The sequence below is a fragment of the Sceloporus undulatus genome, chromosome 9, assembly GCF_019175285.1.
Source record: "Sceloporus undulatus isolate JIND9_A2432 ecotype Alabama chromosome 9, SceUnd_v1.1, whole genome shotgun sequence".
Classification (NCBI taxonomy): domain Eukaryota; kingdom Metazoa; phylum Chordata; class Lepidosauria; order Squamata; family Phrynosomatidae; genus Sceloporus; species Sceloporus undulatus.
In genome coordinates, this window is record NC_056530.1 from 11,722,606 (window position 1) to 11,735,227 (window position 12,622).

At 42.1% G+C, this 12,622-nt stretch overlaps 1 protein-coding gene across 1 annotated transcript in view; it reads left to right on the plus strand.

The window, feature by feature from the left end:
* Positions 1 to 12,622, plus strand: part of CSMD2 (CUB and Sushi multiple domains 2) — a 456,222-nt gene that overhangs the window by 308,401 nt on the left and 135,199 nt on the right. The window contains exon 14 of the mRNA XM_042440873.1: positions 8,437 to 8,763. Within this exon, the coding sequence (XP_042296807.1) occupies positions 8,437 to 8,763 (327 nt within the window). The remainder of the gene's footprint in view (positions 1 to 8,436; positions 8,764 to 12,622) is intronic.

A 12,622-nucleotide genomic window follows, 5' to 3' on the forward strand; every position in this document is an offset into this window, starting at 1 on the left:
AAATCCACTCAAAAGTATTGATCTTTTCAAGAACAAACAGATCTTGTGGTTGCTAACTTTTTTTTAAGGGAACGAGGGACATTTGTGGAAGAGAACATTTGCAAACATTCCCTCCCTCTGTTACAGCTTTCACTTCCAAACTTGTTGGATATTTATTTATGTATTTAGTTAGTTACTTAATTATTTGTTGTATTTCTGTATTGCCTCCCAACCCGCAAGGGCTGCCAAGGTGGTGGACAAATAAAACCCCGTTAAATTTAATGCAAACATAAAAACATTTATAAAAGCGGTTGTCATCTTGCACTTGGAGAACAAACTGCAAGAGCAGCACCTTGGATCTATAGATTAGCCTTCTATGGGCTTATATCCAATCCCCTTAAGCCTTGTTACATTTACTGATGGCCCGAAAAATAAGCCGTTTGCCGCACAGGGTGTTCCAAGACTTTCTCATATAATCAGATATATTTCTCGAACGTAAGTCTCAACACATTCATCCATTTGTTACGTTAGTTCAAACTGCTGATCTCTTTGGACTTTGTCGTAAATATGGTAGCTTTCTTTTCTTTTCTGCTTGTTTTTTAAATGGTAGTATGTTAGCCCTAATGGTTGTAAAGGGAACCTTCGGCTCCATGCTCCATGCTTTCTTTGGGGGGGGGTCCCACTATGAAAAAGGAGGATAAAAGGACAATTATTTCCATTATTACAATTGTGGTTCATGCGTCATCCTTAGAATTATGGACATAAGCATGGCATAAGCACTATGTTTAGGGAGGCTGCTCTAACAGGAGAGTTTTTCCCAAAGTATCAGAAGCACAGGATATGAATTAGATCAATACACAGAATGGAAACTATAATTTTTTGTGAGTTTTTTCAGGCTATGTGGCCATGTTCTAGAAGAGTTTATTCCTACAGCTGATAGAGATGCACAACCAGCAGCATGGTATTGGTATTGCTGGGTGCTAAAGACAAGGGAGACTAACCAGTAACCAGAACAATGTTGGAAACTGGAAACAAGCAAGTCTTTGCCAAGATGTTCTCCTCTCTCCATTGCAAATACATGAGTTGAATGTGCTAGCAATTGACTCTTCCTTCAACGCTAACAATAGGAGAACATCTTCTGACAAACCTGAGACCAAAGGTTGGTCTATATGGGTGATTTACCCCAGTCCTACCCTGGCCCACTGCATCCTTTTTGTATAACACAGGGCCAAAACATGGATCCAGATTGTCTCCACAATGCCCACACCTGATTTAGGGCTTCCTCCCTTTAACCTGGATTTAAATAACTCACCTTTTCCTGTGGGTTTTTGGCTGCCTTCCCAGCGATGAAAGTGGATGCCCTTCCACTCACTTGGAAATAAAATGTCCCCATGCCTTGGATCGAACATTAATCAGAATGGAGATTGCAGTCAGGAAATTAGAAGACTAGGAATGAGGAGGGCAGCTTTGAAGGAACTAGACAAGATCCTAAAGAGTATATACTATATACAACTGGACATTGAATTGTCCAAGCCATTGTATTCCCCATCACCATGTACAGAAGTGAGAGCTGGACAGTGAAGAAAGCGGAGAAGAGAAAAATCATCTCATTTGCTGAGGATGCCATGGACAGCCAAAAAGACAGACAAATGGGTCCAAGTGCAAATTGAGCCAGAATTCTTCCTTGAATCTATGATAACTAAACTGAGGCTGTTAGATTTTGGCCACATCATGAGAACACGTGACTCACTAGAAAAGGCAATAATGCTTGGAAAGGTGTAAAGCAGTAGGAAAAGAAGAAAACTGTGTTACAGGTGGATAGACTCTTGTCAAGAAAGCCATGGCCCTGAGTCTGTAAGACTTGAGCAGACCTGTTAAACTGCACTATTTCTATGGGCAGATGATATCAGATTGTGCTGCCCAGTCATGCTATTGATACTGGGCACCTCAGTCTGACCTCAGAGCAACTCATATCCTCAGTGGTGGCATCAGACACTGAACGGGGACCATGAGTAAAAAGGCCCTGACAACCTTCATCAAATGGGTTTAGTGGAAGGAGCTCCAAATTGGGTGTGATCATTGCGGAGACAGTCTGGACCTGATTCGGGGTTTGGGTCCTGTGTCATTTGGCCCTGCATCTAGCTGCCATGGACAGGGTTGATGTGACCCTCAAGTTGAGGAAAGCTGAGGACCAAGAGAAGAAGATCAGAGAAAGGAAAAGAAAGAAAAGTCTAGGAGAGAGTGGTAGAATGAGCCCAAGGATGAGAAAGAAAACTGGGTGAGAGAGAATACAGAAGCTAAACTAATGCATGTGACCAGGAGTTTAAATCCGAACCCTTTGATTGTAAGTGTCTAGTTCTGTGTATGTTTAATAGCCATGAAATCAATTCTCCATTTCTTCTTCCCTCCTTGTACCATGTTTGTGTTCATCTTTATTGTTTCTTTGACCTCTGTCAAGAGATTTGGTGGAAATAGCTATGCATGCAGCCCGGTGAATTTCCCAATGGGGGGATAAAAGAGGGTTAGGTAATTTCTCCAACTGGTCTGTTTACAGCGTAGGTGGAAAGGCGATGTCTGCTTGCTTATTTGAGCTGCAGCTTTTCGTTGTGTAGCATTGCTTGGAATATCATCAAGATATTATGCTTGGGGAAATTTGAAGACAAGTTAATACCAGTAGCTATCATCTTCAGGCTGCTGCTAGGATCACTGATGCCTTCTTTGGAATCCCCACACGCTGGGCACTTGTGGTGTATCTTTATCAGCTTTTGCACAATGCGCCATGTGGTCATGTAAAGGAAAAATAGGGGCTTGTAGTTACTGGAGGGTAAAGTAGACAGGGTCCACCAAGAGGCATTTTCCAGAGGATCCGTGACTGGACCTGATCAACCCCTTTCTCCAATAAAACAATATATTTTCAGAGCATTGTTTTCCCAAGTCTAATATCTAGCGCATGAGACATGACTGATATTTTGGAATTCATGCATGTCATGGGAACAGTGTATTTTTATTAGAGTGGCAGGGATGGAGTGGGATTGCACATACAATGGCTGAAATTCGGTTGGTGAACTATGCTAGTGGTTGTATTCCTTGCAGGGTCACAAGGAATGTAATTCTTTGCTCGGTTTCTTCTCAGAGCAGGCAAAGAGTAATTTTAACAATATTCTTACTACGAGAAAGTGTTTGGAAACCGTGCCGCCTTTGAAGCTTATTTGCAATTTGAGATTTGTGCTGTGCAAAATGTGCATGTGCTTGTTTTGCACCGCAAACCACTGAGTAAAAAGCTTGAGTACCATTGCCCTACCTCAATAAGTTTGGTACCTTGGACAGCTCTTTTTAAAAGCAGGAGGAAGCTAAGTGTGCAGTAAAGCATTGGACAAACAGTAGACAGTACCCATTAAAGCACCGCTTTGCTTTGGGAAGCAAATGGACCATGTTAGCTCAAATGTGCCCAAAACTCCCTTTGGACAGCTAAGGGGACTGTGCTCTAAACATTTTTCTTAATTGTCTTTACCTTTCCACCATCTGGCTTCACACCTCACTAGCTGGAGTCACTTGCCTACTCCTAGTGTGAGACGTGAAGGAGCAAGGTGGAGAAGAACTGACCCTTCACAGTCCAAAAATGTTGTATATCATGAGATGAGACTCTGTTGGATGAAACGGTCTCCAAACGGCAGATCCCCTGCACTATTTCCATCATGCAAAATGCCACCGCGTACTCTTTTTCTAACGCATCATGTTGAATATTTCCCACCTACCTTTTCCTGCTGCCTGCAGGAATGCGCCTCCCTGGCATCAAAAATAGTTCATGCACAATTTACATTGTAGTGAGCAAGCATCCCAAATTTAGCAAACGTCAACATATAAAAATGGACGACCCCAGTTTAAATCTGCAGATGACTCAAATAAGCTCTCCACTTTTCAAACGCTGGTGGAAGCTGGTGGCTTGCATGTTGGCAGGGTAGGGGATCTGTTCTATGTTTTAATTCAGGTTTTTTGAGGATATATCAAGCATTACAGTGGGAGAAAGGAAGTGACAATCAGCTTTATCAATATCTGACAAGAGCATGGGAAGACCTTGGAAATATTAGAGTCATACTGTTGTGGTGCTGGAGTATAGAGCAAAGACCATCTATTCCAATGACTGGACAGTGCAGGGATTTAGAGTTAAAGAAATGCAAACAGGTGGTCATCCAACCCATCCTGTGTCCCCCTCCTTGTTCTTTGGGTTTGCAGATGGAGAGGCTGCATCCACACTGCAGAAATAATCCAGTTTGACCCCACTTTAACTGTCATGGCTCAGTGCCATGTAATTCTGGGAAGTGGAGTTTCATGAGACATTTAGCCTTCTCACTCCAAGAACTCTGGTGACACAACAAATACAATTCCCAGAACTCCATAGCATGGAGCCAAGGCAGTTAAAGTGATGTCAAACTGAATTATTTCTGCATTGCAGATGCAACCAGAGAGAGAAAGAGAGAGAGAAGTACGTGTATCTGTAAAGTCAGTGCCACACTGCCAAAATGTTGCAAAGCAAGAAGACAAATACAACTGGGAAAGGAGAAAGACTGCAATATATATATATACATATATATATTGAATATGCAGCCCCCCCATAAGAATCCTAACATTCATCGTCTATGCTAATTTTGATAATGCCTCTCCAGTTATTAACTTAATTGCTTTCTGTCAGGCTCGTTTACCTCCAAAACTCTTTAAGAGGGCTTCCAGCAAAACTATCACAAAAACATTAATACCATAACCATATAAAACCATTAATATGAAAGCATCTGCGGTAATTAAGAGAGTCTCCAAATGGCAGGGAGAAAGGGATTATCAATCGTTGCAATTTGTTTGTCGTTGCTAAATGGGTTTAAGCCACTTCCAATCTGGTTCACATCCAGGCTGAATAAAGTTCCCTTAACTTTTAGCCAGTAGAAAAAGGAAAACAAGAAAACAGATTGCCTTTTCCTGATGCCAGCGAGAAACAGAATCCTAGGACACTGAGGGTTAGGGCTATGGTTTAGTTAAGCAAAAGGTTTTAAATTGATGCATTTTGAATTACCTGAACCCCCTGGGCATCATACTAACTGGAATCCTTTTGGTAACGTACTTGGGGTTATGCATGTTTATGTCTCCTTTTGGACAGTGTACAAAGAAGTGTTAACTAACCCCTTACACACCTAATGCCCCCCCTTTTTTTAACAAAAAGAAAGAAAATCCTGGTGCATAAAAGTTAAGGGAAGTTTATTCAGCTATCTGGCTGTTAAGAAGAAGGTGGCAACTCAAATGACCCAGGATGTATCCATAATTCTGTATCCATACTTTAGAATTAAAGCATTTTGGCACCACTTTAACTACCATGATTCTATCCTACAGAATCATAGGATTTGTAGTTTGATCAGGCACCGGACGTCTCAGACAAACCAGGATGAATACCTCACCAAACTACAAATCCCAGGGTCCCCTGGGCTGTAGCCATGACAGTTAAGGTGGTGCTTTATTTTGGCAGAGCCGCAAGAATCAGCCTGTCACCTCTACAGCTGCAACCGAGGGGGAGAGAAACAAGGGCTGTGTCCACACTGCAGAAATAATCCAGGTTGACACCACCTGAACTGCCATGGCTCAGTGGTGTGCAATTCTGGGAACTGTAGTTTGGTGGGACACCAGAACTCTCTGATAAAGAAGGCTAAATGTCTCCCAAAGCTACAATTCCCAGGATTCCATAGCACTGAGCCATGGCAGTTAGAGTGGTGTCAACCTGGATTATTTCTGTTATGTGGATGCAGCCAAAGTCATTCTCTTGGATAGAGAGTTACTGTATTTTGCTTCCCTTGCAGCCAGGACAGACCACTTGTTGCTCATGAAGCTACATCTGCACAGCAGAAATAATGCAGTTTGACACGGCTTTAACTGCCATGCCTACATGCCATGCAATCCTGGGATTTGTAGTTTTGTGAGATGATCAGCCTCCTCTGTCGGAGAGCTCTCTAGTGCCACAACAAACTGCAAATCCCAGGATTCCATGGGATGGAGCCATGGCAGTTAAAGCAGACTGCATTCATTTTGCATTTATGGGAGCTGCTGTAAAAGAAAGAATATGAAACAGGGAGGCAAGGTCATTTTTCTACGTATTTGCATTGTTTTTAACTTTGCTGTTCACCACCTTGAGTCCCTATATTGGGGAGAAGGGCAGGATATCATCATCATCATCATCATCATCATCATCATCATCATCATCATCATCTGATCATGGATCCCAGGTTAATCTTCCCTGGTCGAGTGAATATTTCTCTATCATACTGGCCACCTGTATCTCCTGTTCTGGAAAAAAAAAAGCATATTGTAGAAGTTACCTCTCGCAATGCCATCCCTTGGGCTTTCATTGAAGGTGAAGCTGGTTAGGCTGTCAGCTGGTGGAGAGATTATTGTACCATGAAAGACAAAACATTCAGACACGTCCCGCGTCCACCTCGTGTGTATGGAAAGCTCATCCCTGCCCTACCTTGCCCTCCTTTCCACCTGTGAGAATTGCTCCAAAATGTGCTCCTGCTCTGAGCAGATTTGTCGCTTGGAAAGAAATGTCACTTCTATTGAACTGAATGAGGATAGTTGAGAAGGGGGAAAAATTCAAGGGATTTTTATTTATGGGTGCAGCCCTGGATTATTTTTTTTAAAGATTGTTCCTTTCTTTATCTGGAAACTGCCCCTAGGCTTAAAACGGAGCTAAATGATCTCTCTTCCTCCCTGACGTTCCTTTGTGATATTGAGAAATTATGTTATCATTAGGCACAGCAAAATGGTTGCCTTGGACTGTCAATTTTGGGTGTCAAGAAAGAACATTTCATTAGTCATTTACTTTTATTCTTTCACTGTCAGGTTTGGAGGAGTGTTCGTTGAATTTTCTGCCTTATGTGCCACATTCACAACTTGTAAAGTTACGTTTCAGAAAAATCAAATATAATGTGCAGAGCATCGTCCTATCAGTTCTCATTTGTGGATCACTTCTGCTTAGACCCCTTCACACTACACAGTTATGGTACTACCAGGGACGTAGTCAAGGGGAAGGGGGTTCTTGGGGTCCGGACCCTCTCTTCCATTAGAAAAATGAATGGTGTGTGCTGCTGCGCCACCGCACCCAAGCCCCATTATAATGGTGGCACTTAGTCTGGACCCCCCCCCTTTCCTAAAACCCTAGCTATGTCCCTGGTACTACAATTCCACTTTAACTGCTATGGTTCTGGGATGTGGAATGCTGGGATGTTTAGTACAGAGAGGGGCATTTAGAATTCTCAGGCAAACCAAACTATATATTCCTGGATTCCATGGGATGCAGCCATGGCAATTGAAATGGAAGCATGGTGCTATGATTGTGCAATGCAGTTACGCCATTATGGTCCTTATTCTTGAAAGCCGTTTTTCCCAAGTTCGGGAAAATAACTTGGCTGACTTTGGTTTGGACCGGAGGTGGAAAACTAGTCATGTTTTGTTTTGCTTCACGCAGCAAAATGTCTTGAGCTTTCTGTAGGAACTTAGCTCTTTATCCCCTGATAAATCTAGTTTAACTGAGCCATTCCTGCCATTATCCTGAAGAATTTTACTGAGGGGGGTGACTGGGATCCAGCTGTCATTGTCTTCCATATATATATATATACCTTATATTATTATTATTATTATTAATAATAATAATAATAATAATAATAATAATAATAATAATATCCCGCCTCTCCATTAAGATTGAGGTGGCTAAAAACATTAAAACATTAAAATACAATAAAATACAATGTCCCAAAAACCCACCCACCATACCAATAAATACTAATTATAAACAATAACAATAAAACAATACCATTAAAATATTAAAATAGACAAGACAGGGTAGTCAATGGAGGCGACTGAGATGCTAGTCTGGGAAGGCTTGTCGAAAGAGATCCGTCTTGACCGCCTTTTTAAAGCTGTCAAGATTGGTAATATGGCAGGTCTCTTCTGGCAGGCCGTTCCATAACTTGGGAATGGCAGAAGAGAAGGTCCTCTGGGTAACCGCAGCCATTTGTCAATTTGCCACTGTCTTCCATGTATATATTCCTTACATGTTCCCCTGAATATTATTTTTTCTCAGCAGAAGAAAAATAACATTAAGGAGAGAAACATTGGATCAGATCTCTAGTGCTTCTTGACTGGTAGTTCTGGGAGCAAAGTTAGTTGGTGACCCCCATGACAATGATACAGTGAATCTACTCTGAATTTTACTCCAGATTTGAAGAGTTGAACCCTTGCTCCAAAAAAGGTTCAGCACCTTTGATAGATCCTTTAAACGTTGGGCTAAATGGATGGATCCATCACCCCATTGACATGGGAGCTACCAGTTGTCACTGGTTATGATGCCATGACTTGAAAGTGCCCATAGCGGTGTGGATTGTGACTGACATGCATAGTTTTGTGTTTGTTTTCTCATTGCAGTTTCCTGCTTCTTCAACTTCACCACTCCGTCCGGGATTGTGCTCTCCCCAAACTACCCTGAGGAATATGGCAGCAGCCTCCACTGCGTCTGGTTAATCATTGCAAAGCCTGAAAGCCGGATCCACTTGGCCTTCAACGATTTTGACGTGGAGCCTCAGTTTGACTTCTTGGCTGTCAAAGACGGTGGGACAGCTGAATCTCCTGTCTTGGGGACGTTTTCGGGAAGCCAGCTCCCATCTTCCCTGACCAGCAGCGGACACGTTGCCAGGCTGGAATTTCAGACGGATCATTCCACCGAGAAACGAGGCTTCAATATTACATTTACTAGTAAGTAGGCAGAACGTAGTTACTTCAGTCATTCAGAGCGAGGCTGCATGGGTCCATTCTGTCCTTGTTGTTCTTTTTGTTAGTTATTACTTTATGTAGGGTCTCTTTTTTTCCCACCATCAAAAAGACTCCCAAGATAGCTTACAAATAATGAATTTGACAATGTGAAGTTGAAGGCTTTCATGGCCGACATCCCTAGTTTTTTGTGGGTTTTTCGAGCTATGTGGCCATGTTCTAGAAGAGTTTGTTTCTGACGTTTCAGTGAATTAATCTGATAGCTTCCTGCTCCTCAGTCTAAAGAAGACAATAGAAATAAGACAAGAGACACAAGGAAAGGAGACTGTCAGTGGGGAAAGCGATTAAATCCAGCAATTGCTGGCTGCTCTTCTCTCTCTCAAAGGCCCAGGCAATGGCAGTTGGAACATGAAGCAAGGGCTACCAAAGCCAATATGATACTAGGCTGTATTAATAGAAGTATAGTGACGAGTGTCTACTTCAAGGGAAATAGTAGTACCACACTATTCTGTTTTGGTCAGACCTCACCTGGAATACTGTGTCCATTTCTGGGCAAAACAATTGAAGAAGGATGTTGAGAAGCTGGAGTGTGTCCAGAGGAGGCCAGCCAAAATGGTGAAAGGTCTGGAAACCATGTCCTTTGGGGAGCGGCTTAGGGAGCTGGGTATGTTTAACCTGGAGAAGAGAAGGTTAAGAGGTGACATGAGAGCGATGTTAGAAGGGATGTCATACTGAGGATGGAGCAAGCTTTTTTTTCTGCTGCTCCGGAGACTAGGAAATGGAGCAGTGGATTCAAGCTACAGGAAAAGAGAATCCAGCTAAACACGAGGAAGAACCTCCTGATGGTAAGAACTGTTTGACTGCCTTGGAGTGTGGTGGAGTATTCTTCTTTGGAGGTTTTTAAACAGAGCTGGATAGCTGCCCGTCAGGAGTACTTTGTGTATGCGATGGGTTGGACTGGATGGCCCTTGAGGACTCTTCCATCACTATGGACTCTATCACACGAGGTACTTACCATGTGGTAATGGTAGCCCAAATGCCCAAACACTGCAGATGCATGGAGGTGGGATTGTTCGTCGCATTTGGGAAACGTAATTGAGGCCTTCCGCTGTTCTTCCATCGACCAATCATTCGTGAGGAAGCCATTTTTGTAATAACGAAAGATCTTGTTATTACGAAAATGGCTTCTCTGTGAACAATTTGGTCGATGGAAGAACAATGAGAGTGCTTTGGTCACGTTTCAGAAGCGCGACAGACGATCCCACCTCTGTGCGTCTGGAGCATTTGGGCAACATTTGGGCTAAGATTACCATGCGGTAAGTCCCTTGCATGATAAGGGCCTATGAATCTGTGATTCTAAAGTGGGCACCACAATCTCAAACGAGAATACAAAGCAGGTACTATAGCCTATGTCTAACATAGGACATTGTACCTGACTAACAGGGTGTCAGCCATTACCTTTTGAGGCACTTGAGGAGGTGGGTTGCAACCCATGAAAACTTATGCCATTAAAAACCTGTTAGTCGCCGACGTGCCACAAATCCCATTGTTGCTGCATGGCATTAATACACCAGCGACGTGCAAATGCAACTCTCCCTTTGGGAACAGTTTGTGCAATCAAGGCTTCTATAGATGACCTTGGCCTTTCCTTATTGCGTTGTTTTCCTTATGCTTTCATAATTGCTTTTATGATTAACTGCAGAAAGTGCTTTAAAAATCTGTCTCGTTATGATTAACTCTTTCTACTCTCCCTCCTCCTCAAAGTCTTTTTGCAATAACTAAATTTGTAGTTGGTTTAACCTTGCATGGAATCCTTGATTTTCATCACACACCTGATTGCTTTCCGACGCCGCAATGTAATGAGATGGCTGACTCAGGAAGGAAGTCTGGAGAAACTAACCCCATTTCCAAAGAAAAGGCTGAGCTTGGAAATCGTGATAAGGTTTTAAAAATGTGTGTGTGTTCGCGCGCGCATGCGCGCACACACACCCATCCACACATTGCTGTCGCTCAGTCTGGTTAAATGGAAAAGAAAAGAAAAGAGAAAGTGCACATTTCTAAAATATTTAATTTCACAATGTTTGTGGGTACACAATATTTTTTGTTGTTCCATGTCTGTGTAGATATGGAGATTGTCTGGTTTGCCGACTCTCGGACACGCAACGTATAATTGTCCCTGTGAGAAGCAATCCATGTCTAGATCTAAACCACACAATGCTAAAGATTGGCCCAGAGCTTTGTTGATGGCAATGGCAAACGCCAATCAAATATTTAGTATAGCGTGTGTTGCTGTTACATCCAACAGATGGCGCTGTTTTTTAGAAAAGCATATTTTACCTGTCACAGGTGTGACATCTATATTATAGTAGGTATATGTATATAAAAACATGTGTGTGTTCGAATGGAACGTTGTGTCAAAAATTCAAAGCAATCGGTTAAGAACTTTCAGAGATTTAAGATTTTGAACAAACGAACACTTCCATATAGATAGATATAGCAAAATAGCACCAACCAAATATTATATCTAGCCAGCCACATCTCCCTCCAGTTACCTTTAGCAGTAATAGTAGGTGTATAACTACTATACTGCGTATAGATCAGCAACATACCTTGATAGTCTGTTCTGTTAAGCAGAGGCCATAACAAGTGGCAGCAAAAACAACATTCCCCAATAAACAGAGAGCTTGAAACAAGGCTGAACATATGGTTTGTCTAAAGCCCTGCTTTCAAAAAGAAATGTCTTCTTCACTATACAGCCACAGGTTGTAAGAAAGGGGGAAAGAATGAGAAGTATTGCATGGATGGGAGAGAGATTTATTCAGATCATATTTTGATGGCAATTGACATAGTTTTGCCTATATTTACCCAATGCCGGAACCAAAGTTCACTTTGAAATCCTCATCTGTACAAATTTTGTAGTGGAATGTTGTTATCATAAAAGACATGCAAAGTCTCTTCCTCATATGTTTTCCATGTAATTTGAATATTGCTAACTCTTTGTTCCCATCAAAATGTGTAATATACATGGTGACATGAATTCCACATTCATGGCCACCTTATTTTGACTTTTGGAAATGGTCTTGCATGAAATATCGTGTCGAATATTACGTGCAACAGTGTTAGGGTTTGGGTGTGTGTTTGGATTTGGATGTTGTTGTTGTTGTTGTTGTTGTGAATCACCAACTGTTTGGAAGCCAGTTGCTTTCTTTGGGAATACTTGCCTACAGCTATGAACATGTGGTTTTTTATTTCCAAAACACCTGGATACTTATGAAATCCAGATTAAGTACCATCAGGCATCCTCTTTGAATGAAACATCTCCTCCCGCAAATGTTCTGTACTCTCATTGAGTACTTATTGATGTTCCTTCAGAACTTTGAGGCGTGGAGCAAAATAGACCAAGAATTATTTTGAGAGCTCCTAAATCCGAGCCTTTTGTAGTCCGAGTGAATGCTCGCTTCCCATAGCAATTGGCTCTCATGCTCTCTCCTATAATTTCCGAAGGCACACGATTGCGTTGGCTTGGCAGGAGTGATGAACGACCTTTGTTATAACAGTGGTTAACAGCTCCGCAAAATTAATGGTATTTCTGGTTGGCGACTGCAAACCAGCTATTATTAAAAATAATTTGCTGTACCAGATTAGGGGACAGGTTCATCAAAGTCTGCTAACCTGTGGGGTTTCTTGCTTTTTCCCTTTCCTTCTCTTTTGGCCCGGGGCTTAATACCTGATGTTTAAGAGGGTCGATGCAGAATTTGTTCACTAGATTAGGAGAGGAAGGTTATTCTGGGTTGCAATATGGACGGAGGGGATTACGGCAGATCTGAGTGTGAGTCGGAAATAC